The sequence below is a fragment of the Pyrgilauda ruficollis genome, unplaced genomic scaffold (genome assembly GCF_017590135.1).
Source record: "Pyrgilauda ruficollis isolate IOZ18807 unplaced genomic scaffold, ASM1759013v1 scaffold33, whole genome shotgun sequence".
Lineage (NCBI taxonomy): Eukaryota > Metazoa > Chordata > Aves > Passeriformes > Passeridae > Pyrgilauda > Pyrgilauda ruficollis.
Window position 1 is genome coordinate 4,900,747 of NW_024524711.1, and position 27,645 is coordinate 4,928,391.

A 27,645-nucleotide genomic window follows, 5' to 3' on the forward strand; every position below is an offset into this window, starting at 1 on the left:
TTTCTCCCATGTTTGAGTTTTTATTTTCCATTGCTTTTTACTGTTGATTGGTTTCTGTACCCTCAGCTCAATAAGTTTTTTTTCAAAATCTCTGCTTTTTATTATGATGGACCAGGTCAAACAGGAACAGGCTCCCCAGGGCAGTGGTCACAGCACCAGCCTGACAGTTCAAGAAGCGTTTGGATAATGCTCTTGGGCAAATGGTGTGACTCTTGGGAATGGTGCTGTGAGTTGGACTTGATGATCCTGGTGGGTTCCTTCCAATTCTGCACATTCTGTGATTCAGAAGAACTGTTGAATTTTGGAATGGCTCAGGATTCAGACCATGTTCCAGAACTGTATTTCCCAGTTACCCCCTCTCAGTAAAATGGATTCAAACTTTGGGTAAGGATTCAATTAGGTATTCCAGTGCTGCTCAAGCCCTGTGTTTGGGCCAGTACTTTTGTCTGACTTATACCAAGAGATAGTTGGTTTGCCAAAGATAACTGTAATTATTGGCTGAAATACTTTTATTCATCAATTGGCTCATTTAAGACAGTAAATAAATAAATAAATAAAATAATCAGGCTCTATCATAGTACAGTATATCTTAAATAAACAATATTTTTACCATGTGTTGATGATTAATGAATGGCTGTTTCTGGCCAACCACACAACTGTAGCTCCAGGCATGGGACACCATAAGTTTCCAAAAAAGTAGTAACAGCTCCCCTCATACATGTTTCAGACAGCCGCTATACATTGCAGTTTCCATGAAAAACAGGAATTTGGACTTGGATGAGTTGATTTTTTATAGGTCAGAACTTATAGCTCATATAAATTGTGCACACATTCCTCAATGGCACAGGCCTCCCTAATATAAAAACAGATGCAGCCTTGTGTTCCTGTGGTTCATAGAGTGTGTCAGTGTTGGACATTTTATAAAAAAAATATCCTGCAGTGGTTGAAAACAAGCCCTTCTTGCTTCACTAATTCTGTCCCTTTTCCACTCCTGCCCACTTCCCCTTTCCTGCTCTAGTGGTGCAAGCATTACAGCTGGGCACATCTGCCCCTTGTAACCATCTCCAGCATTTCCACTTTGGGAAACAAACACAAAAAACACTGTAGCAGCATTATTGGCAGATAACAGAGCACTTCAATTTGGATTTTTTTCCAGTATTGTCTGGATGCTGTATATCATATTTTTCCAGAGCTTAGGAGTTGGCCAGTAGGGAGAAAGCCTGCCTTGCTGCAGCTGTGACACACCAGATCAGGTTGAATCTCCTAGAGAGGATGGCAGCTGCAGAGTTGGCTCTTCCCCAGGAGCCCTGGAGCCTGCTCAGCACAGGGGGGTTTCTGGAGAGCAGAGCTGGCAGGAGGGTGCTCTGCTCAGTGGGACTGGGCTGGCAGCCAGGTCACACAAGGCATGGAAAGAAAGAGACATTCACAGGACTGCAAGTGGTGGGTTCCATTTCCTCAGCTTGGGAAGGTAATGAAAATTGCTGGATTGACGCTGCTGAAAAAGAAGGGAGAGTTGCACTTCTTATTTTAGAGTGTTTCACTCAGGAGGCCTGATTTTCTCCAATTTTGATCTAGTTTATTAGTTTGGTGTTCTAATTCTGCAAAAGGGCAGTGGCCACAAAATGTTGAGGGGGATCTGAGGGGTCATGGGTAGGTTTGGGCATCACAGACAACTTCCTTCTGGTTCAGCTCTCACAGAAACTGCAGAACAGCCTTGCTGCAGGTCGAGGACCAGTGCCAGTAAATTCAGGTAACCATAAGGCTCCTGTGGCACTGTCCATTGTGTAGTCAATTCAATTTCTGAAATAATACATGTTAAAAGAAGTGGGTGACAAAAGATACCTGCAGTAGAGAGGCTGGCCAAAAAGCAAGCAGGTGAATGAGGAAAGGGTAAAAATACTTGGAGGTGCCACAGACACTGGTTCAAATAGAAAAACAGAGGGAAATGCACAGTTAGTATAGCCCTCCTACAGAGCAATGAGAAAACACCCTGGAGATGCTGTAATACCTTTGGATGTAGTTGGTTTATTTATCTTGTTTGGTTTTATGTTTTCTTCCAAAGAGAGTGTTATTATTTCAGTGGCATCACCCTCTCAGATGTGTGTTCAGGCAGATGCTGGCACACTAGAGCAAGTGTGGATGAAGCCCACCAAGACCATTAAAGTGCTGGAGCATGTGATGTGTGAAGAGCCTTGAGAGAATTGCTTTGCTAAGTCCCAAGAGAAGATTCGAGATGGAGGAGACCTTACTGCTGTCTCTAACTCTGATCAGAGCATACAGAAGACAAGACAGAGCCAGACCATTGTCAAAGGGGTACTGATAGGACAAGTGGCACATATAAAATTCTGATTACAAGGAAACTTTAATTTTTTAACCAGAAAGCTGGCCAAACTCTTGAAGAAGATCCCAGACACTGTGCAACCTTCATCCCTAAAGATATTCAGAACTCATCTGGCAAAGCCATGACTCACCTGGAATAGTTGGATACATTTAAAGCAACATCAGGTTGAAACACTCTCCAGAGACCTCTTCCAACACAATTAATTCTGTGTCTCTATAACCTAACCAATTATCTTCTGGTTTACTTTCCTCAACACCCTTATAATATTGATAGCTTTAGTTACAACAAGGAACTTTTTAGTGTTCCTTGTAAAAAACAACCTCTGAAAAATTTTGTCACTATTATTTTTAAACTCTCGTTGCAGACAAGCTGTCTTGAAATACACAGCTGAACTGGAGAAACAGGAACATAACGATGCTGACCAGCCTTCCTGGCTTGGATATGGCTGGGATGGCAACATAATCACCTTCACCAAAAAACACAGATCAGAGCCTGAAAAAACAAACTCTTCAAAATGAAAAATGAAGAAATTGTGCAGCATCTCTACAGTTCAAGGGTTTTTCTCCAGAGCATGAAAAGACCACTGTGTTATTTTTTCTTAAAACTAATCACTTTAATAAAAGGCTATTTGTTGCATTAGCAAGGAAGCATAGCAAATCTTTCTCACAGGAGTATGAATGCCTTCAAGCAAGACAGCTGCCCTCAGACAGCACTGCTAACTCTCAGATGTTGATTCAAGCTGTCTTCATCTTTCAATAATGAAAGTTTTTGTAGTCCCGTGCAGAGTAAGCACTGAATAAATCTGCATGTGTTGAAAGATTTGTTTGTCATGAAGGTCCACTCCAGGACATAAACACTGACTCCCCAGAGAATTTCACACTTGATGTGGCTGGTACTCATCAAGTACAGTCGTCTTGAGGTGTTGAGAGCAGTGAGTAGGCAGTGCCTACAGATTCTTTAATACACAACTACACCCATACATTTAAGCACAGTTCTCCACTTCCCAACAGTCACTTGTGCACCCAGAGCCCACATTCTCATAAAAGCCTCTTGGGCTGAGTCCACCTCTCTAAACAAGCTGATGTTCGTGTCTGCAGGTCTGGACTGGGGGCTGGCTGGCAGCTGAGAGAGCAGAACCAAATTAAAGGGAGCACAGATGAAAAAAGTGTTAAGAGTATAAATCTGTTCCAGTTACAAGAATGCCTTCTCATCAAATGGACAAAAAAAGATATATGCGCACACAAGGGATTTGCCATTCAAATTCTAATTGCTGATAACCTACTTATCTTCCCTTGTCTAGAGAAAAATACAGTTTCACCTCATTAGAGCAGAACAAGACATTGTTCAATGCCTTTGGGGAAACTCATAAGGAAGGGTTTGCCCTTCTTCAACTCATTCTTGACCTTTATATTAACATCCTAGCTGATCTCAACATGTTTTAGCTTGGAATGAATATAATCAGTAGCTTTAGTGGTAGCACAATTTTTCTGCTGGCTGATTTAAACTTCTTTAAGCAAGTAACTAACAAGTTTGATGTTTAGTTCCTGCTAGATTTAGAAAATGGATGAATTCAAAGTCTGAGTTTCCTTTCTTTTGAATATGGAACAAATAACATGTTTCCTTACTATGTTCTCCCTTAAATTTTTGCTGATGCAGCAGTCTTAAAAAACACAAACTTAATCTCAGAGGCTGACAGGCTTTGTACTTCAGGTGAATAGTGGGATCATTAAATGGATTCAATCTTGTGAAATACCTACTAGACTGTTTTCATGTGGTGTGAATTTTGAGGTGCTTTTTTCACTGTGGCTGCAGCAGGGCATAGAAATCATTAGTTTCAAATATTTTTCTGGATATACAAAACCATTATAATTTATTAATTTTGTAACTTTTAAAAGTATAATAACTCATATCGAATAATATTGTAATACCTTTAGTAATACTATTATAAATGGTTTATATATTAGTGTTTATATTAAAAATACATATAATTTGTCATATGCATCAGTGCCCACCTCATCCCAACAAGCAGTACACACAACAATAAACAGGAGGTGGAATTTTTAACCACCCTGAATTATAGCAGATATGCTGCCCTTGACTCTTGAAGTCCATTAGCCAGGGGCAATTATATCTCCTGGCGAATCCTGTGGCAAAGAAGTTAATTTCATAATGTACCATTATGAGCTAAAGAACACACACATATATACAAAACTTAAAGTCTGAGCTGACAGTCTGAATTCTCTCCTGCTCCTCACCATCCCCTCAGCTGGCAGGAATTCTGACATTTCAGCTTAAAACACAAATTTCACTACTCCTTTTACAAGGTGCCATAGAGATGCATGGAAAGGCTTTTAAAAGCTCCACTTATTTTACTGTGTGCTCATTTTACAGCAACACAGAACCCTCCAGAAAAATCAGAGCTGCCCTTGTGCAGACCTACCTGCTCCCCTCAGCTCTCCTGCCTCCCAGGGCTGCCTGCAGCTTTGCAGGACAGGGCTCTCAGTCACTGCAGATGGAGCAAACACAGAGATTCCAGCTCTCAGCCACAAGGGCAACACTTCCATTCTGTGGCAGCTTCTCCTTCAGGGGAATGCTCAGGTGGACTCCCCTGAAGTCCAGTTGGAGGATGCTCCTCCTTGAAATCAGCCAGATCCATGGTACTTGTATTTATTTTAAAAGCTTTTCTTTGCAGATGAGCAGTGGTAGACAGAGCTGGAGTTCTTTCTAGCCACAAACCAGAGGTACAGGATGACACAGAGCAAGTTCTGCCATTTCACAGAAGTATTTTTATACAGAAAGTACCAATCACCCAGGCAGAAACTGCTCAGGGTTCAAACACCAAATGAAAAGACCACATAAGAACCACACTGAAAGTGATTTTTTCCTATCCATGATACAATTTGGTTGAAGAAAATTCTCTGTGTTTTGCATAAACCAGCAGAATTCCCACAGTATTGAGACATTTAATTTAAAAGTATTAAACAGAGCTTGCAAAGCATGCCATCTTGGAAGTGTTGAAAATGCTTTTTAAAATTTTTAAATGACAATTCCAAGCTTTTGTTTGAAAGCTATCAGCTTTAAAACTGATATGGTAAGTGGGTCAAGTTATATGAATTCTGGATATGTAAGATCATTTTGTTCCTAAAAGGCACTAAAAGAAAACCAGACTGTTTAGCACCAGCACTGTCACAGGCAAATCTTGGGTTAAAATGCTCTCATTTTTAATAGTTTCTCTTTTATATTAAGAATACTCATCCAAAACTTTTCATAATTTTACAGAAATGTTCCTTTGTAGCTTCTTGATTTAATCTCTTTGGCCTATTTCACTTTTAAGAACTCTTCAGCTTGACAGACTGGATCCAGCTTTGGCTTTTAAGACACACTTTGCCATTTTGTGTGTCAGCCTTAATCCATTTGTCTGTTTCATCCCTTTGATTCATGTGACCTGGAAAAGAGAGTTGTCTTAGTTTAATTTGACACACAGCAAACATATCATCTTCACATTGCCATTTTTTCCAAGCTCCCTGGAAGCACTTATAGCACTTTTATTTGGTAGCATTTGTGTACTTTTAGCAGAGACATTTCCTTCTTGATACAGTTTTTTTATATTAATATACTTTCCCATAATTCATCTTTACAATAGAGTAGTGGTTTTTATTATATAGTATTACATTTTTTATTCTAAGCTAAGAAATGTGTTATGGTGGGCTGACCCTGGCTGGCTGTCAGGTACCTACCAAAGACACTCTACCACTCTCCTCCTGCAATAAATAGGCCAGAGAAAATATAACAAGAAGCTCATGGATTAAGATAAGGACAGGGAGAGGTCAGTCAGCAGTTACTGTCACAGGGAAAACAGGTTTGACTTGGGGAAAAAATTAATTTCATTTATTCCAAATCAACTCACAGAAGGATAATAAAAAATAAAGCCAAATCTTGAAAACATATCCCACTCACCCCTCCCTTTGCTCCAGGCTTCATTACACTGCTGATTTCTCTACTTCCTCCCCACCAGAGGCACAGGGGGATGGAGAATGGGGGTTTGGTCAGTTCACACATTATCTCTGCCACTCCTTCCTCTGCAGAAGGAGAGCTCCTGATGCTCTTCCCCTGCTCTGACGTGGAGCCCTGCACAAGCTGCAGGTCAGTCTCTGCCACCCTGCAGACCTCCAGGGGAATCTCTGCTCTGGCCTCTGGAGCACCTCCTGCCCCTGCTTCTGCACTGGCCTCCACACCAGCAGGGCTGTTTCTCTCACATATTGTCACTCCTCTCTCCAGCTGCTGGTGTGCTGGTGTCCAGTGGTGGGTCTACCTTGGAGCAGGTTGCTGCTGGCTCTGCAGGACAAAGGGGAAGCTTCTGGCAGCTTCTCACAGAAGCCACCCCTAGAGCCCCTCCCAGCAACCTTGTCACACAAACCCTACATGTACTGGTTTTCTCTGGGATAGGGTTAATTTTTTAATAGTAGCTAGGATGGACCAACACTGATGAAAACAGTGTTGACAATAATAACAAACTTTGTTATTTCTGAGTGGCCCTTTCAGAGCATCAAGACCTTTTCTTATTCTATTGCCCTGCCAGTGAGGAGGCTGGGGGTGCACAATAAGCTGGGAGGGGACAGAGCCAGGACAGCTGACCCCAAATGACCAAAGGGATGTTCTGAATTGTATGGTGCCATGTTCTGTATCAGAGCTGGCAGAAGGAGGAGCAGGGGACATTCAGAGTGACCGCATTTGTCTGACCCAGTACCTGTTACATGAGATACAGTCCTGCTTTCCTGGGGATGGCTGAACACCTGCCTGCCCTGGGAAGTAGTGAAAGAATCCCTTCTTTTGCTTGGCTTGTGTGCACAGCTTTTGCTTTTACCCAAACTGTCTTAATCTCAAAGTCTGTTTATCCCAACCATGACTTTTCTCACTTTTCTGCTTGTCTCCCCCATGGGGAGTGAGTGGTGACCTGGTGCTCAATAGCCAGTCCTGGTTAAACCATGACTCTACATGAGATACTAATCTGCATAAAAAATTTCAAAGATTTTAACAGACATGGTAAGACCTGATTATCCAGATGCCTGGACATTTTGCTACTATTACCGTTTCCTTATGATAATGGCCTAAAAAAACCCCCACAGCCCTGAGGTATCTGTCTTCTTACAGGTTTCACATAAACTTCATATTCACAGTCATGCTCTGAAAAGCTCACTGTATGACAAAGAAGAGAGTTCAACTCAGTCTCATTTTATAACTAAGAAACTGAGGCCAAAAGAGAATAAGTGACCTTCCAAATTTATACAAAAGATTTGTGTCCATATTGGGAATTAAACTGGGATCTTTAAAGTCCCAAATCAGTGTCCTTATCACAAGATCAACCTTCACTTTGGTTTATCTTTGCAAAGTATAATTTATTATTGCTTTGGTGTTCATTTATCTGTGTGAATTCTAAGATTAGAATAATTTGAGCCTGGAATAGCAAGAGGGATGGCAGGGAAGCAGATTCTGAACCAATTTTGCAAACATGCTCTGCTCTGCTCTGACCTGTAACACAGCTGAAATTAAATTTTGGCCACAGCAGAAACAGTGGCAAAACTCCAACTGACATCACTGCGTTGGTTTCCACAACTCAGGCCTATGTGCCAGAACCTTTCAATAGTGTTTCAGTGCTTTAGCAGCTCTAAGTGGGACTCATTTAAGTTTATGGGACAAGCCCACAGCAATTCACAACAGGCTGAGTATGGTTTGGAAGTACAGAGCTCTCAGAGGAGTCCAACAATGTCAGAGTCACTTCAGTGTCCCTTATCAGACTACAATGTGCCTTCAGGTGTCTCCAGGGGATGTCTTAGTACAATTTCTGCACTCCTCATTGCTCCAGACAGCAGCAGTCTCAACCACACTCAGTGTCAGTATCATGACATTCTGCCTACAGTAAAGCAGAATCCACAGACCTCTACTCATCATCTGATTGCAGACTTAAATCTGTGATGAATCACCAACTTGGACTAATGTGTTGTATATGGAATCCATTAAAATTTGAAAGTTCAGTTCCTCAAAGCTTTCCTGAATCACTGATTTTCAATAATATTGTATCAGAGAGTATAGAACAAAAACTAAAGCAGAATCTGTCTTTTAAGCACAGATAGCACTTAAAGCATTTCATCAGTCTGCTTTTTAAACAGGAAACAGCCTCCAGGTGACAAGAAATTGAGCAAACAAAGTAGTATAAAGGAAAATTTCAGCTGATCCTTTACCAGAGCTATAGAGCACTAAAAATACCATTTATTCTCCTAGGGAGAGAGGATACAATAAATGCAGGGCAGAGATATATTTCCAGAAAGAGTATATTGGAGTGCTTTTTCCCAGTTCCTCTCCCTCCTGCTTTTGTGACTATGGCTTGTACTTCTGTACAAGAAACAAACACTGGAGCACAGAACCAGTGTTGTAAATGGTTTCATGCACTGCTTACACCTTGGCAAAAAAAGTTAAAGAAGAGTTTAGGGAACACAGGAATAAATTTACAAGTGCCATTTTAAAGTTGAGTTTCTGTCCGAGCTCTGTTTCTCATTTTGTTTTTGCTATGTGAACGTAGAAAAAAGTTTTTTTCCTTATACTTCTGGAAATTTGCCTGTGAGGCAAATATTAAGGTTATTAAGCCCATCACTAGTAGGAGGTTCAAAGTTATTTCCTATATTTCAGTAGCTTTGTGTATGAGGCACTAAGCAAGCAACAAAGTTCAGTTGGAGACCTTTTGATGACCACTTGGGTCTTAACTGTACTCACTGCCTGTACTCTGAATACCAGGAGAACCTACGTGGATTTTGAGGAAGTCTTTACTAGCTTGATTAAATCACAAAAGCAAACAGCCTCCTGGACTGAGAATGGGGTGGGGTGGGGGGCAAGAATTAATTTCAAAATCTACCAGTCAAGACAGCAGCACGAGTTCAGGAGAAGACAGATACACTATTTGGCTGCGTACACCTTTCAATTTAAAGCCCTGGAAAAAGGTTGTGTATTTATCTCCACCCCAATGTGGTGTTTAAAGGAAGGTAACACCTTTGCAAAACGTTACAGTCAAGTACTGACTGTTTATTTACTTGTCTTCCTGGAGACTGGAGAAGTTGAGAGCTCTATTTTCATACCACAAAACACAAGAAGAGGATCATATTTTAAGTGTTGTTCATTGGTAGCGTTAGGACTGTGGTATACATCAAAAGGTTGTGAACAGCTTGAGTTGAATGCAAGCTGAAACCAATAAAAATCTGTAGGATAGCATCTCATCTAATGTGTTTAATAAAAGTTGGATGAACTTTCTCTTTGACTCACAAGAATGTAATCTTTTCCAGATACAACCTGGGTCTTTGTTTATTTTTTTTCAAGATATTGCTTAAGGATCAAGGCTTCACAGAGGGCAGTGTGTAGAGGGACATTATAAAACAAAGCTCTTCCCACTCAATTCTAGTGGCCAAGAGTCAATAAAAACTGCTTCTAAGAAAGAAGGAAAGTTCTGAATGCCTTGAGAACAGACTAAACAGGGGGGGCATGACAGCAGATAGTGTTACTCCTGGGATCAGAACCGCAATGCTGACTGCACCAAACCCCAGACAGCTGGACAGTGGGAGCACTTGTGCAGCTGGTAAGCTTCAGATAAAATCTGAAGTTTCAGCAGACTGACAATACAAGCTCTTTCAGTTATTTCCCTTTTAAAGGCAAGTTGCTGGTCTCATGTTATTCACTGTCCCTTCAGCTGCGTTTGTATTCAACCCTTGAACTCCAGGCAGCTAAACACAGACATTACCTTGGAGTAAACAATATAGAATTTCTCATAATGAAGACTCTTAAACACATAAAGCTTTGTGCATAGTACAAGAGTCATGCAGTCAGCCCCCTCTGACACAATGGCCTTAAAGCATTCCTAAAGGGAAGGCCACAGCATTCCATAGGCTGCTCTGCCAGCACTACTGTATGAGGGACCACTGAGTGAACAGTGAGAAGTAATTATTCCTGATGGCAGGAAACATCTGTCTACATCCCCTTTGCTCCAGCAGGGAACATCAGGCAGATGTGAAAGTTGTAATATTTCAGTGTATGCCTGAGTGAATGATTGTTGTAAGGAGAAAGGTACCTCTCACCACAATCTATGGGGAGAACCAGGCAGGATGAGAAGACCTGAAGCATGTCAGTAAGAGAAACCTGTAAAGTCAGAGCTAGGACAGAAGTGACAATGCCCATCTTTTCAAAGGAATCTGGTAATTACAGACAGACTGACTCTCCAGAGGCACAGGAAGAAGGCCAGCTAAGAAGTTCTGCAGTATTAAAAGAATAATTGGATACTTGATCAACCCAGAAGGTAGAGGCAATGTGAAAATTTTCACAGGGGAAAAGGAATTAGAGAAGTCAGTGGGGGATCTCCTCTGCATGTCCCGTATTCACCTCTAAGGGAAGCATGAATTAACATGGGAGAGTCCTATTACCTGCATGGTCACCAGAGCCGTGGCTCAGAGCAACACTGCTCTCAGGTGGCTTAGCAAAGCTCTTGTGCTGTGGCCAGGATAGGATTAGTACCAAAACCTAAAAGTCCTGTTAACTGCTGCAATTGTTGTCATGCTGACAACTACTGGGAGCAAGTATGTCTCAACTTGGGAGAAAACCATAACTCCCAAAGCATATGCTCCTCGTGTAAGAAGGTTTGCCAGCTGAGAAGGTAAAACGAGGGACACAGAGTAACAACAACAAACATCCACAGCCTCTGAGGAGCACCTGAGACACAGTGGAACTTTTACCATGGTAAAACTCACACCGCTGCTGCAAACCAGATAAAGTGCCTGTGAAGTTAAAAGATTCCTCAGCACCAAGCAGATGGCATCAGGTGAAAGGTTGCCACTGGATATGACCTTGGCACTAGAACTGGGGCAGGGATGGAGAAACATCCAAAATCAGGTGAGTCCCTGGCATCACTCAGAGATGAGATTTACATGGTTTATTTTCCAGACAATTAGGTTTGGAAATTGACACCGTTTTCTACAAGGATTCAAATAAGTCCCTGAATGACTGCAAGACTTTTTCCAGCAAGTTCACTGTGGTCAACACAGAAGTTGGCAGCCAAAGTGGCTGAAGTGTGTCCAGTGTCTGCATTTCATTCAGTCCCCATCCACCCACATGCCTGGTAACCTTCCTTTGTTACTGTGGAGGGAGTGGGAGCAGATGGTCACATCAAGCTGAGACAAGGGAAAACAGGGCTGAAAGCCTCTCCTGGGGCAGCACTGAATTTGGTCTGAGATGCTCACATCACCTGGTCTCAAAACCTGCAGTACTGACAGTCCTACTGCCCCCCAGACAAGCGCTACAAGGAAGTTTACCTTGCTATTCAGCTAAGTTTCCTTTACCATAAGTTATAATTTTTAGTCCTATTGCCAGTTGACAGACAATTTCTTTCCTTATTTCTCTGTAGCAGCTTCTTATGTACTAGAAAAATGCACCTTCTTTTCCCTTTGTCTTCTCTTTTGAGACAAAACCAGAGCTTTGCAGTCTTCTCTTGTTAATCATGATTTCAGGACTCCGATCACATGTTCTCCTTTAGAGACTCTACAGTTTGGAAGCACAGTACTCAAAACTGGACACATTCCAGCAATGTATTACTAATGCCATGTAAAGCCAAAGGATTATTTTGAGTTTTACAGAACAATCATGTTAATATGCTGTTTGTTTTCCATGGTGTAACACTACTGTTTCATGATATTATTTAAATATTGCTCCTCTTGGGATTACACAGGTAATTGTTCCTACCTTTGTACTTAGAACTTAACTTACTAGAAAATGGCCTAAAAAGCAAGTAAATCAAAACGATATGAACTTTAACCTTGACCTTCAACATGTTTACAACTCCTTTGACATGAGTCTTCTAAGTTAATTTTCTGTTTAAATATTTAACACTTTTACCCTGCCACTCTTTCTCTTACTACATGTAGTACCTACAGCTAATTACCTCCACAGGCATAAGATTTAAGAACACAGGCACACCTGGAGACAGGGAGAAGGCAGACATTGAGCAGGAAGGGCTTCTCTTCTTGCCAGGGAAAAGAAAGAACAACTTGACATGATTACAATCAGAAATTGCTAGAACTACTCAAGCACTCTAAAGGCAGCCAAACAGTTCCACTGATGGAAGCTGGACCAGTGCTTAGCATGAACTCTTTTTGTAACATTTCATTATACCATACATACTGCTTTCAAGACTACCTACTGATGCCAATGGAAACAGAGGCCTTGCCCCTTGCAAGTTACTTCAAAGAATAAAAACTCCCTGTCACTGCTCCCTAGTTCCCTCCCTTTCTCAGCAATTTTGCAGCAAAGTCCCCGTTTCCTAAAAGAACAAACCCATTTCCACACTCTCATCCCTCTGTCTCTAGAGCATTCACTCCAGACTTCCATCACCTTGCTTTCACTAAATCCCACTCTATTCCTTGGCTGGCTGGCAAAACCCTGGAGGTGAGTGCTTGTGGGGCTGTGCTGTGCTGACCCCCTCATGGTGTACATGAGAACTGCTCTGAAGCAGGAGGGAAGGCTTTCCTAGAGCAGGGAAGTGCAGGAATAAGTGCATGTTTACCCAAGTCACAGAACTCTGCCCTGTCTTCCCACTGGACAGCCTTCTCCCTAATACATTCAAATATTCCCAGAGGCAAGTAAAGCTTCCTAAAAGGTTACAGTGCCTGTGTTATTCACATGAGAACTGGATTTTCTGAAAAATCATCTGTTTTTAAACTAATCTTTGAACTCATAAGCATGAAACTCCTAAACTGCCAGGCTCTTGTGATTCAGTTTTTAACCACTTGGCAAAGCCCCTCTTCACTCTCTATTTTACATTTCTTCAGTCACAACAGCAGGACAGCCATGGACCTTGCACCTGATACTTCAAGAGTGAATAATGCTCCCAGGATACAGAAATTGTATTAAATGATTTTCAATTATTTGAAATCTAGTTATACAAGAAAATTACCAAATATCACCTTTAGGAAGAAGCAATTGTTGATAGTAAGGGGGCAAGTGCAGGAAGAATACACCATAAGGAAAAGAGAAATAGAAGGAGGAAGCATTTCCCTTTTTATATAATGCTGTAACTTCTTTAAACAACTGATAATCATCAGCCTAATGCTGTTGCCTTTGCACAATTCTTGATGATTTCTGTGCCTTTGGGACGTGTATATTTGAGAGTTAACTAATCAGAGTTCCTGCTTTTGGCCTCAAGTGCCAAGATCATTTCCATACAGAACAGTGGGTTGAAAAATTGCATCTGCTTCAGTGATGAGTGTCCCACACAAACACTGACTGGGTTGTGAAACCAGAGAAGTCATTCAGCTGTGTATATTTGAAACACCACTCTTATCTTTAGTGTTGCCAAAGCAGTAAGATGATTGATTGGCTGGTGGTCCTCGTTCACTGGGAAGAAGTGAATTGTTGTTTTACTGCTGAGGTGATTCATTACACTGAGTCTCGTTAGAATCTGGGGATCCTTCCACAGATTTCTAGCCTGACAACCTCTAATTATGGTTTTTGTAGAAACTGTATTTAATAACCACTACTAAATTTAAGTGCTAGTTACTGTTCCTAGGCAGGAAGAGATATATAAGCAGGCTACATACTAAAATTATACAATTACACTTCCAAGGTTTTCCTGACTCTGAGTTCCCATCTTACATGGGGGAGGAAAAGAGTTTTTGTACATATTTTCTTAGGCTTAAAACTCAAAGCCTTACCCCATCTGCTATCCGAGCAGGTCACACTGACATAACACATTCAAACATAGAGCTGGAGCCCTCAGACACACCAAGTTAATGTTTTCTCTAGAGCAAACTGTAATTGGTGAAAGCAACAGCCTTAACTTCTAGATAGCCACATCTGGAGTGGGGGAGAGAAATACAGCCCCTGACAGGGAATTGTACAACTGTTTTCTAAAGCAGGAAACAGGAAGACCTGGGATTCTAAGTTCTGTTTTAAATGCCTTACAAGAATACCTGCAGTAACAGCAAGTACCTTTCCATGTACTCTCTCTCTCTCTATTCCTCCAGCTCCCGCTTCTTCTGCTCTTCTCATCTCCCATCCAACATTTCTCAGCCTATCCTGCACTACTGTACATTTATAAATATGCCATATACCCCTTTTATTCCCCACTTTGTCTCAGAAACAGACAGATTTATTTTTTATTATTGCATTTTTAATATAATAGATTGCCTAGGAAAGTCTATGTGACTTTCTAAGCCAACAAAGCAATGGGTCAAATTCAGCTCTGGATTATCTCCCACAGATCCCCTGGACTAACACTAAGGAGAAGTTTGGCTCTAAGCCTTTTGTTAGAAGAAGTTGATTATATTCACAAGTCATGTGAATGTAAAAATAAAATTTTGAAGCCATCCAGTAACATGGGGAGTACAACAGCACAAGCAAACATCTGAATGTGAAGCAGATTAAACAAGCAGCTGCCAAGGGCAATAAACTAATAAAGAAATGTAGATGCCTTTGACTTAGGCCAGACAGACATTTATTGGAAGCCAAGATTAGTAAGCCTTACCACTTAGAGTTACGTGATCATCTTTGGAGGCACTCTGTGTTTCTTTTAACTGGATCTCTGAGCTCACATCCACTTTTCTTCCAGACAGCTCTAAATAGGCTTTGAGAGATGCAGGTACCTTGACTGTAATTGAACCTGGTAGAAATTTAAGTGAAAGCTAGTTAGTTTAACCCTGAGATCAAAGCATGAAATAGTCCATTATTTCACTAACTTGAATCAAATCATCACTTGGTTGTACTTGGTTGGGTTTTTTAAAAAGTCTTCAGAAACAGTAACCTCTTTTTTTTTGGTCACTGAAAGGATAAATGAAAGTATCTTCATTTATCATAAACACAGTATGTCACATATAGAAAATGATATTACAGAATTTCCTTCATATACATGAAAATAAATAGTGACATACACTTCTAGCAATGCCTTGGTAGAGGATCTTATTACAGGAATGATCAAGGGAAGCAAATATAATAGATCTCACATTATGACTTTAAGTCATCTTATCATGACTTTAAGTCATCTTCGAGTTTTATATTGACATTCCAGAGCAAGGACAGGGCATCAGACTTGACAAATAACCCAGTCACTGCGTGGCACACGATGGAAGAATTGCTCCTCTGGAAGGATGAGCTGCTGCTCACTTACTGTGAACACTGGCAATTGTCTTTGCTTTACTGCTTAGGGCAGCTGTTCACATCCTCCAACAGATGCAGTCTCAAAACTCATTTACCAGTTTAGACTATGCATCACTAAAATGTAAACTAGTAGCAAAATTGCAGCTTTGGTGGCCTGAATAATTCTACTTTGAGATTAAACCCAGAAATTCTGACTGCTGCTTCCCCTAAATATGTGCATCTATGCATCAGACCAAAGGCAGACACTGGGCCCCCAACCTGCCCACATTAGTCATCTTTGGAATAACTCAGTCACAAAGGCTGGAAGCTCTCTCCTACACATTAGATCAAAAACCTGAAAAATTCAGAATACGCTTCCTTTTTATGTGCTCCTTAGTTTTTGCTCAATTTCAACATTTAGAAAAACATAAAACAGTTTCTTGACATACATCCCAGAAGCTTCAGCAGAACATGGTAAGAATAACAGCTAAGAAGCACCAGAAAGCAACCCTGGCTAAGCAATTTAAACACAGCAGAACCACTTGCCTGTGACAGTTCTGATGAACAAATAACTTCCAGTATAATTTAGGCCTGCTTTTTGCTGGATACACAAAAGCCTTAGAATAAGCAAGGGAAAAGGTCTTCATCTTTGGGTCCTCTTTGGAGAGTTGCTCAGTGATGACTCATAAAAACCGACACACATGCAGCTCATTTATCACAAGTGGGACATTTTCTACACTGCAGCTGTCAGCAGTTATTCTGAATTTACAGGGTAAACAGAAACAGAACTTCAACTTTGCCTTTACTAAACTGTGCTGCCAGAAGAGATGTTAGAAAATATTTTGAAAATAACATTAATTAGCTTTTATTAAATACATTCCTCTTTTCTTCTAGCTCAGAGAGAGACATTAACTTAGCAAAATAAGTGACACTAAAGGTAACCAAGAAATAACATAAACTTCTTTGCACTAATGAAGCCAAAATAGATTGTACAGAAGGATGCACAAATTGCTTCAAATCATTGACACCACGAGTCCCATTTTGAGTAACCATTAGGTTTTAACAGGGCACAGGCTTTGCTTCACAGGAGACAGAAGTGGACCAAATACCACACTTGAATTAACCAGCTGAAGTGTCTGACATGACATTAAAATCAAGAATAGAAATGCTGCAGTGTTGTTTTGGCTTGTTTTGGATTTTTTTTTTGTTTGCATTTTAGGTTTTTTGGTGTTTTTTTTCCCCAAACTAGGATTAACAAGATGTATTCAGGGCTCTGTAATTTACAGCATCATTATCTTTAGAATGGCAAAACTATGAATTCAACTTTAGGTGTGAGCTTTTAAGAAGAGAAATGTTAGTGAGTAAGCAGGAGAGAAAATGAAAGGAAAATGGTAATGTAAGGCTCTCCCATCTTTGTTTTTCTGCCTTCAAATGTTCATAATAGGACAGTTCAGTCAGAAGGCAAGAAAAACAAATGTATGTGTGTCAGTTATCACTGCACATACAGCATCATGGAGAAAACTGTGCTCAAGGCAAAGGAACACTGTAACCCCAGTCAATTCTGCAGAATTCTGCTGGGCATATTTCCAGAAAAAAAAATAAAAACATTGAAAAACACAAACATATTTAATCCATCTTAAGTATTCTTGTCCCTTACAGAGCTTATTGTATTTTAAGTATTTATAGACATCTTCCAATAATGATACAAAAAAAAAATAAATAACCAATAATCACCAACTATTTTTTACAGACAGATAAAAAAGCCCCAAAACAAACCCTTATCTCCTTTTCTTTTACACCAAAACCCACCAGAAAAAATATTTTATTTAGTTTGCTAACCTTTCTGGGATTTCAGATCCACTTTCCTTAATTGACTGACATAAACATCTATTGTCCCATGATATGTAGAAGCTTTTAGACTTCCATCTGACGAATCTAAAAAAACAAAAGAAAAGAACTTGTGTATCATTCACTCTTTTTAAGTAAACATTTGCTAGAATCTTTCTTCATACCTCAAATTGATTTTTATCAATTCTTCTGTGTTTGAGTAATATTTACAAACTGTCAGCCCTCACTTAGGACTTTTTCAGAAAGCTGTTATTCCATCTCCCCACTCCAGAACTGGGGCACACTCTGCTCCTCAGGCTGCTGCTCTGCAGTTGTTCTACAAGGGCCCAAATGCAGAGCACATCTTTCTACAGGAATGTCTTTATCTCTGTGTGAAAATCAAGCATGAAACTTGAATACTAAGATCTCTTTTAGTTCCCAAAAGAGTTCATTTGCTCAGACCCTGTGCAGGGAGAACTTGACCCAGGCAAGCTGCCCCATGCAGGAACCAAGCAGCTGCTCACTGCAACTCTTGTTACACAGAACAACTGAACACAGCCTTTGTAAAGGCTGATTCACTACATCTGATTTATCAACTGTTTAATATGTTTATCAATCTGTTTAATATGTGCAGGAAAACAGCATTTCTTCTGTGTCCTGGAATAGAGGCCTAAATTTTCTTTTATACCTTATTAGCAGAAATTTTTGATCATAAAACTTTGCAAAGCATTTTTACAAACAAAGTCTTTAAGAAGCTTTAAGTGTACACTTGAGTAGTCTCTATTTCAACGTATTCCAATTTTAAATACATGGACTTCCACAATATTAAGTGAAATCCCAAAGAGTTTACTTTCAAACTACTGAACAAGCTTATACCTCATAAAAATTGCAAAGCAATTATTAAAAAACCTAGAGGAGCATAAAAAAATTACCTTGGTACATGAACAAAAGGCAGTTACTGAGAGGTATTTTTAGAGACAATGCTAGAAATTAAAATATTGGCAAGAAATCCCAAGATACTGATAGAGACTGGTTTCTGAATATGCATAGAAAAAACCCACCAGTCAAACTTTTAGAAGCAGCTAAAAAAAACAAACTTGAATGAAACTTCCCATTTTAAAAAGTAAAAGCATTAATGAAAGAATGAATTTGATTAATTAACAAGGATGTCTCATATTAATGTTTTATGCTTGCCATACAGTTTTAGCTCTAAGTAAACTCATCTGGAGCTTTTCTGATCCCAGATTTCAAGCACAGATGCCAAAAATCAGTGCATTGCTTACAACAGCAAAAACACAGAAAAAATCTTTATCTCAAAGTTGATTTCTTTGGAGGGGAAAGTAATCAAAAAAAACCTCAGCTAATCCATACTTAGTCAGCTGAGAAACTGAGAAGGGCTTTGGCTGAAAAGAAAACATTAATAACTAGAACTGGATGTGAATGCTTCTGCCATTTCAAGACTGTACTAAAGAAGGTCTGTTTGAAATCTGAAAAAAGAAAATTAACTCTTCATTAATAATGAAGAGTTTTGCTTGTCTAAGTGAAAATGAAATATTGATTTTAACTGATGATTTTTTAGAAGGTTTTTCATAATAGTTGAAAAGTTAAAGTCATTAGAACTGGAAAATTTGACATGCATCAACCATTTTAATGCACTTTTTAAGCAGTGATCACTGGAAATGGATATTCCCCATCAAATTTAGTAACAGCCAATTACTGACTCCACATAACCTTGACAGAGATTTTGCTGGCAACAGATACAGGAAACATCCAGCCTTTGACTCCTCTGCTTCAAGCAGAAGCTATAATAAGTTCCTTGATCTATTCTGGGAAGGAAGAAGAGTCTCCTGTGACAGGACAGCAGCTCTCTCCAGGGACAGCCACAAAGAGTGCACACACCACCAGCTGATGGTGCTTCAGAGGGACACCATTCATCCACTGAAGCCTCTCTCTTCCCACTTCTCAAATGCAAAAGCAGCTCCTGTGAGATTCTTCCCAGTGGCAAGATAACTTTTGTGAATCTGCAAGACTGAACCAAGTGTTCTTTCCTAGGCCTTCAGTTAATAAATATTAAAATAAAAAGAATTCTTGTTTTGTGAGAGACTGGATTGTGTTGGCAGAAGGCATCAACACGAATAAAGGATGCAGGAGGAGGGCAGGAGGGACAGGCTCACCAGGGCACAGATTTACCAGGCAAGCCAAAACCAACCCTGAGGGAAATGGAACACTTTTCCATTGAGGAACGCTGTTTTGGGAGGATGACTTGCCAGATTTTGACTCCCAGAGTACCTCACTAATACAAAGTTTCCTATGGCTGAAGAAACTTCAGCAGAGTTTCAAAACCACCAAGGAGCTTGGCAGCACGAACCAAACACTAAACCTGACACTACAAAACTGTACAGTAAACAACCTATGGAAGTAACATGAAATATATTTTATGGGAAAAAATGAATATGATTTATGTAATGGATGTTACAGATGTGATACTAAAGTGTAGGCACAATTAAGAATACCAAGAAACATGGAATTGTTCATCACTTCTGCCAAGTCCATCAAGATGCTGTTTTAAGTTTGTGTCTCTAACTCTTAACAAATAAAGGGGAATAAAAGGAAGATGGATTAAAGAAACCAAAATAAAACTAAAATGAGGCACAAAAGAGTTCCCAAATCGAAATAAATATTTCAACAATGAAAAATGACTCCATACTAAGAAGCACAGGCTGATAGCATAAAATACATAACAAATAGTAATGGAGACAATACATATTTTATGGTTATGACATATCAAACCTAAGGCAATTTATTTTCAAATATATACCCAGTGCTGAATGTGAATAATTGAAGGTAAAAATAAGGAAAAAATGTGTAGTTTGAATTCTAACAGGGAAAAGGTTTTCTCCAGGTTTTTCAAGGGGGAGAACAAGGACAAATCCTTTTACTAGAAATGGAACAGATGGTCAGTCTTGTGCAGCTTTAGCTATTTAAGAATTTACTGGTACTAGAGAAAAAAGATGAAAAAAAAAAGGGCACAGTGAAGCAAGGTGTCCTTGGAAGGACAAAAGTCTTTATTAAGTTTTATGGAAATAAATAGAGCTTGAAGAATAAAACCTAAGTCACATAACTTGAGAAATACTGCACAAAAAAGTGAAAGGCCTACAAGGGTAACATTTAGCATCACTTCTCCCTTCACTGTATCAGCCAAGCACTAAGAAAAGGACTCAACACAAGTGATCTTTACTTAGATCTAAGCAAAACATGCTTTTCCTAATAGCACCTAAAGACTGATCTAGCTCATGGTAAAATCAGTGACAAAAATCAATCTGTATAGAAACACAAAATATTTATTATGATTTTATTACAGATTGGAGGAGGCAGGAAATTCCAAGGTATGTAAAGTGTGATGAAGATCGAATTTCTGCTTGGCTAGCTATCTACTATTTTTTATTGATAGAAAATGGGCAAATATTCTTGGTTTAGTTGATTGTTCTAAAACTGTCATCTGAAAAGTACTAGAAGAAACTGAAATTTATTCACTAAATAGACTTCACTATTATTTGTTACTTAGAATTCACTAAATTGCACATATTACTGAAAAATCCTTAGCAGTCCTGACCATACTCACAATGGGACCTGGCAGAACGAATGATGTAACATACAAAGCAAAGAAATCTCTCAAGAAAACAATTCCTTTCCTAACTAAATTATCCAGACTATCCCTTTACCTATTAATGATCTATTTTCTATCCCAATTTCAAATTATATCCATTAGTTGTAAAGGCCATAGTCTCTTTATAATAAATTACTCTGCTCCAAAAAGCCCAAACAACCAATCCACCTGGCTTGCCTGGTTTGGAGAAAAGGAAGCTGGGGGTGACCTCACTGCTCTCTGCAGCTTCCTGGGGAGGGGAAGGGCACAAGGAGGTGCTGAGCTTTTCTCCCTGGTGTCCAGTCAAACCTTGCATGGGAATGCTTCTTTTTTAGGAAGAATTTTTTTACAGAGAGAGTGGTCAAACACTGGAGCAGGGTTCCCAGAGAGGCTTGTGCCCCAAGCCTGTTAGTGTTTAAGAGCCCCTAAACAACACACTCCAACTCTTGGCCAGGCTGTTGGACTGGATGATTCCTTCCACCTGAAATAAGGGATAAGGCCTTCAGCAAACTGGTCGAGTAGGAGGTGTTCTCACATTTTCAGAGTTGCAAGTCTGGATCTTCAAAGTCTTTTACCTTTAGAAAAATCCATAAAAATACCAGGGACGTTTAGTGCTCTTTAGGAAAAGATGAAGTCTATCCAGTATTGGATAGACTGATAGAATTGAAATCTGTCAGAACTGAAATCTGAAAAATAATGTTTCTCCAACAGTAAGAATGTCTCAATGCTGAAGCTGAACCTGGTTAGTTAAGGAAAATAATCATCATCTGTTGATGGAAAAAGCTACCTCCTATATTAAGAAACCTTTATTTAAACAGTCTTCATACCCTATGAGTTTATTTAAGAGAAGGAAAAACAGTTGAATTTAATTCTGTGGTTTAATGACTAACTCATAAGAATGTGTCTTGCATTCATTTTCCAGGAATGTTAATATAGAGCTCTTAGAAACATAAGAAGAGTTGTTAACAGTCCCTGAACACATCTTAGAGATGGTCCCTGAAACATGCTTAGTGAGTGACTACACAGCATCAGCAGAAGTCTTCAAGGTCTGGACCTGAGGAAACCTTTCTACATTCACAAGACACATTGAGCCTTCAATTTTCTAACATAACAATATTTAGAACTTGAGTTTCTCACTTTGGTGTTTGTGTGCTATAAAATGCTCCGATATAAGGTATACCATAACTGATAGCTCTGAGTTGTCCTGTCATATAAATTCCCAGGTTCTCAGTAAAAGGTTTATGAGCTGTTTTCGTTTCTGAAGGGAAAACTATTGGCATAATAGTTTGAAAACACTGAAATTATCACAAGCCTTCCCATCACCTCCCCAAACAGGTAATACATCAATGATTAGCCTCCTGATATGAAAATTAAACATAGCTAATCACTGATAGCAATAAGAGATCTACAGTAAGGGCACAGCTGCATTTGATGTAGACTTAAGAATTTTCTCAGTCCTTTTACCCCATCTATATCTAGAAGATGACAGCTAGACTCAGTCTCACTTGTGCAAAGTCCAGTGAGATCATGTGCCTTGCCCAACCACAAAAGGCTGAGTTTGGAAAGGGTCTTATTCAGCCACACTTATCAGTGCTACTCCTGAAAAGGAGGCAAAAACATCTGTGTGAAATCACCTCCTTTTTACTTCCCCTGTGAATATTTAGCCTTTAGAGAGAATGGAAGAGCAAGAGAGAAAGAGAAGGCAGAACCTACCTACTGTGATACTCCCTCTTTTGGTCTGAAGGTTGGTATTACCTATAATGAAAAGGGGAAAAATGTTAAAAACATATTATTGAAACACATTATTTATTCATTATTAATATTGTTGCTTTACAAACAGAAGTCTCAACACATGTGGGTAACAATAAGTGATTCCAGATAGGAAAAACATTGAGTAAATTCAAAGACACCACCTGGATCTGAGGGAGAAAAAAATGTAGAGAGGCATGTGCAAGGCTAATGCACAATATTGTCTTAGTTTACTTTGGGCATTTTTTTGTGAATTGCTCTGATGCCTGCAACAGCACTTCAAATTATTTAAGTTCAATTGCATGAATAACATGCAATTTATTATTAATTATTTTATTATTTATTAACATGCAAACAGCTTCTATTTTCCTCTTTTATATACCGATACCCCATCTCTGCTGGAGTGAATCTCGTGCTATTTGCAAAGGCAACTTCCTGAACACTTCCTACTCCCTCCCAACTTATTCTTGTGTATGAAAAACCCTTGTCAACATTTCCATTGACTTCAGTTGGAGTATGTTGGACAAAGTGGAGAACATCAAACAAAGTGTGAAAAGCACAAAATGTAGAATGGCCTTCTACTGAACTTGTATCACTTTAAACAGGCACAGGTGTTCCAGCCTTAAAATTTCAAAATACTTATTCTGCCCTTTCACCTACAACATCAAGAGCATCTGGAAGGACAGATGTACTTTGTAACAGAAGAGACATCTATACTACTAACAGTCTAACTAAATTGCAGAAACTTCTACACTTCCATGCATCAATGTGTCACAGAAAATGCTGTAAATTAAAAACTAAACCACACCATGTCATCCCTGCCATTCTCTCATCCTCCCAAGAGAAAGAATGAAGACTAAGGCTGAACACAAAAACTGAGTGCAGTTTAGTAATACACAGTAGCCATAATTTCCAGCTCTTTCAGGAGAGATTTTAAAAATTGCAGATGGATTAAGCTCTACCCTATCTTGTGTAATTACACAGTAGCAAACAACCATTAGGGCAGAGAGCATTCCACTGCATATGACCTGTATTTTTCTTAGTGGTTCATGGGCTGAAAGCTAGAAAAGCAGCCTATCATCAACAGTCTTAAATTCATCTTTTCAAGTACATACTGTACAAAATACTTTGGAGTTCTGAAACTCAAACAGAAACAAAAGCATTTTTCAATGACCTTGAAAGATGCTTGGCTTTACTCTTTGTTGTTTTTAAAGGCATGCTATAATTATCCCATCCTTTTCCTCATTTTATCATGACTGGCACTTGGTTTGGTACAACCTACAAAGAGACCTGGGGTTTTGTCAGCCAGCAGTCCCATGGAGCAGCTGAAGGTAGATCATATTCTGTCAACATATAGCCCCTGGGTCTGTTCTTTGTTTTTCTGGGGGTTTTCCTTCCTGTTCTGGTAAGCAGATCCTTGAAAAATATTCACGGTGTAGAATCAAACTCCATTTAGATACATACTGATATGGCAGAATCACCAATGCTGCACAATGACAGCACATTCTGTGAGGCTGCACTTGGAATATTGTGTCCAGTTTTGTGCTTTCAAGTCAAGAATGACACTGGTGTACTTAACTAAGGCCAGAGAAGATCAGGGACCCAGAAGAAGCTAGAGATGCTCTGAGAGCACGTTTGTTTTGCTTTAAAAGGAGAAGGCTGAGGAGAAGTCTTCTTGTGGCCTTCAACTACCTAATGGGAGGGTATAGAGAAAAAAAACATTCTTCTCATGATAATGCAACAAGAAGCAAGAAGTAGCAATAATGGATACAAATAATAATGGAAATTATGATTAAAAAAGGTTTTTTCCCTACCAGAAAAATAATTCAGGAGTGGACCAAGATGTCCAGAAAGGTCATACAAACTCTGGACTTGAAAATACTCAAAGCTCACCTAGACAAAGCCTTGAGCAAGCTTGGTCTAACTGAGCCTACTTTAAACACTAGTTGGGAAGGAATCTGATATCTAATCCAAATTTAAACTAGATTTAGAAAATAAATTAATAGTTAATGCAACTCAACCCAAGACTTTGGGGCTGCTGCAAAGAGCGGTTTCCTGCTCCTCCCATGAGCCCCTTGGTAGAGAAGGTTCACTGTAATGTTATTGGCTCTTGGATAAAGAAGAAATTCCTCAGGATCAAAATTCTTTTTCAGGTGTCAACTCAAAAGCTTAATAGCACCTGACATCTCTAATGCCTGTTACAGAAGCTGATGAAAATGACCCAAAACAAACTCCTTTTAAAACAATGCATTACTCGTTTGCCAGAGGAGAATGAAGCATGCAAATGAGCAGCTGTGAAAGTTCCAGCTCTACCAGTGTCATGATATTACAGCCTGAGTTTCAACCACAAAATGTGTCTCAGATAGGGCAGCACAGATTTTACAAAGCTAACTTCAATTTTCCCAGTGCAAAAGCAATGAAATCTAGCTTAGTTTTATGCACGATGTGCTGATTTGATGCCATCTATAGTGTCAGCTGTAGGGAAATGGTGACTTTACTTGTCCAAGAAACAATCTGTCCAGGTGTTTACAGACAAAACTATTGCAACTGAGCTACCTCAAAAATCAGAAGTGAAAGTAACCATTTTTTTCTAGCAGAAATTTATAGTAGGGGTTATCTTATCTTGTCTGCTAAAATGTGTTTGCATGTGTACTTTAAAATCCTTGGCTCTTACTATTAAAACATGATTGGGGAACATGATATTTTACAGAAAATATTTTCTCTCAAAAAATAGGGTAAAGTTACCAAGGAAATTTTTAAAAACATACAGCTAAAATAACATTAGGTGTTTCAAGCCCATTTAGTAGAGAGGTCGTAAAAATAATCCTGAAGTAACGTAAGAAATGTCTGCATAATTTGGATGCAATTCTATTTGTTTTCACATTGTTCTTCAACTTAATGGCAACAGGCATTACTGAAGAAAGTAAGTTATTAACTACAGCAGTTATGATTCCATTTTTGTAACAAGAAAATAAAAATTAACTCTTGGATGTGCATAAAGATGTGAACCTGCTCACAATTTGATCACTCCACAATATCATTATACTGTACAGAGTTAGAAAAAGCCAAACCAGCGCAGCTTATCAGACAGAAGTTCCAGAAATAATACAAGCCTACATGTTAGAAAAATACAATAACAGGAGAAAAAGCAGCTTATTTCTGTCAGTGCATGCTAAAATTAACTTTACCTAGCAGGTTTAGAAACCATTCTCAAATTTAATATAAATGGACAAAAGAGGAAAAGGAGGAAAAGTAATTTCTCAAGCAAGATGACAGCAGAATTTCTTAGCAATTGTAGCAAATTCTTTTTAAAGGATATAGCTGAAAATCTGGAACTCTGACAGAGCTGAGTAATTTTCTTTGTACATCTTCCAGTTTGTTTTACTCGATGCTAAATCACCACAAATGCATTATAGCACAGTCTGAATTCAGGGGGAGTTTTGTTAAATTACAAAACCACACCAGATTTGAACCTCAGCTGCTGCTTAAATAAAATACTCTGTAGTTTATTAGTTTTAGATCTAGGGGAAGGACACCAAAGGGTGGATGGTTTAGAGACTGCTAAGAAGTTCTAAGAACTTCTTCTAAAAACAGAAACTGTCACCACTCTTAATATTAAGTGCCAGCAAACACACAGGCTATTTCTAATAAAAACTTCTAATTATGACCCTCTCCTACAACAGTTCTTAGTAGATGCTCTGTCTAAGAGCTGCTTCTCCTATGAAGAAAATAAAGGATGGGGAGAGGGGAAAAGAAGCCTGCTGACAACTTTTAGTATCATTTTCATTGCTGAATTTCAAAATATTTTGATGTTCTTAGTATGTGTGACATTTCTTTCATATAATATATGCTTTTTGCTCTTAATAAGTGTGCTTATGAAACTCTTTTCAAAAATACAGTCTGCTAGGTGGCCAAAAATCAATGAAGTCTCTAAAAGACACAGAACTGTTTTGCTTGCACACTGTGCACAGATGATTTAGTGATGGTCTACTGCATTAGTCCATTTGTTACTGTGAACATTACTGAACAGCTTCAAAACAGCTTAATTTGTGAAATTTCCTTCTTACCATGAACACTTCCCAGCATAATATCACCAGATTCTGAAGAGAGAGATGCTGATTCTGCATAGAGATATTTAGTTTTCAGCAGCCCATCTTCAGTAGATATATTGATGGTTGTCCCCTGCAGCTTCTCTATATTTACACTCTAGGAGAAATAAACATAATCAAAAATTTGTCAACACAGCTTGAAAAAGCAGTGGGAAGTAACACTGTTAACACACAAAACAAATGGAAAGCAATTGTTGTGCAGGACAAATGGAATCAGTTCTTAGTTAAAAGCTACACAAGACAAAACAAAAAACCTTTTCATCCAAGAGCTCTGACTTAAGAGCTAATGATTCCTCACAACATTCCTATGAGTTACTACATCCACAGTTCGTGAAGAACCCAAGTAGACAAACAGATGAAAGAAAGCTTAATTAAATATTCAAAAATTAAGCACTTCATTTTGAAAAGCAAAATGAAGGATTAACTTTAATTATGAAGACTGAATCTTCATACAGCATTATGACACTTGGAGCATTGGTGATCAATTTTCTGCCACCACAAATTGAAACATCCTCTGTTACATACAGCTATTTATGAAGATTTTTAACTGGCTTAATTTGTAGATATATCTTTGGTGAAGGTTTGCAAAAAAGCCCCACCCAGCTGCTCTTTTTCTCAGCATAATTTTCCTATTACCTTGGTTACTCAGATTTCTATTCTTGGACTTAAGCCTCAAGATATACAAAGCCATGAAAAACCAGGGATAAGATCTCCATTTCTACTTCTTTTCCATAGAAACAGAAAGGATAGCATATGAAAAGTTGTACTATGGATTTGGGAAATAAAAGGTGACAGATGAGATTATGTATGTAAAA

The 27,645-nt window shown here is 39.0% G+C and overlaps 2 protein-coding genes across 4 annotated transcripts in view; one reads left to right on the forward strand and one right to left on the reverse strand.

Moving 5' to 3' along the window:
- FBXL13 (F-box and leucine rich repeat protein 13) overlaps positions 1 to 4,038 on the forward strand; it is a 62,270-nt gene extending 58,232 nt beyond the window's left edge. The window contains 1 exon segment of the mRNA XM_041474587.1: positions 2,706 to 4,038. Within this exon segment, the coding sequence (XP_041330521.1) occupies positions 2,706 to 2,859 (154 nt within the window). The 3' untranslated portion in view covers positions 2,860 to 4,038.
- A 1,504-nt stretch (positions 4,039 to 5,542) lies between these two features.
- FAM185A (family with sequence similarity 185 member A) overlaps positions 5,543 to 27,645 on the reverse strand; it is a 35,616-nt gene continuing 13,513 nt past the window's right edge. The window contains exons 4-8 of one of the 3 annotated variants that reach the window (XM_041474595.1): positions 26,789 to 26,927; positions 22,686 to 22,727; positions 17,339 to 17,434; positions 14,892 to 15,026; positions 5,543 to 5,786 (exon numbers count right to left, since the gene is read on the reverse strand). In XM_041474595.1, the coding sequence (XP_041330529.1) occupies positions 5,671 to 5,786; positions 14,892 to 15,026; positions 17,339 to 17,434; positions 22,686 to 22,727; positions 26,789 to 26,927 (528 nt within the window). In that variant the 3' untranslated portion in view covers positions 5,543 to 5,670. Of the gene's footprint in view, positions 5,787 to 14,891; positions 15,027 to 16,050; positions 16,315 to 17,338; positions 17,435 to 22,685; positions 22,728 to 26,788; positions 26,928 to 27,645 lie in introns of those variants that run through there. The other 2 variants (XM_041474597.1, XM_041474598.1) reach the window with 2 other exon arrangements.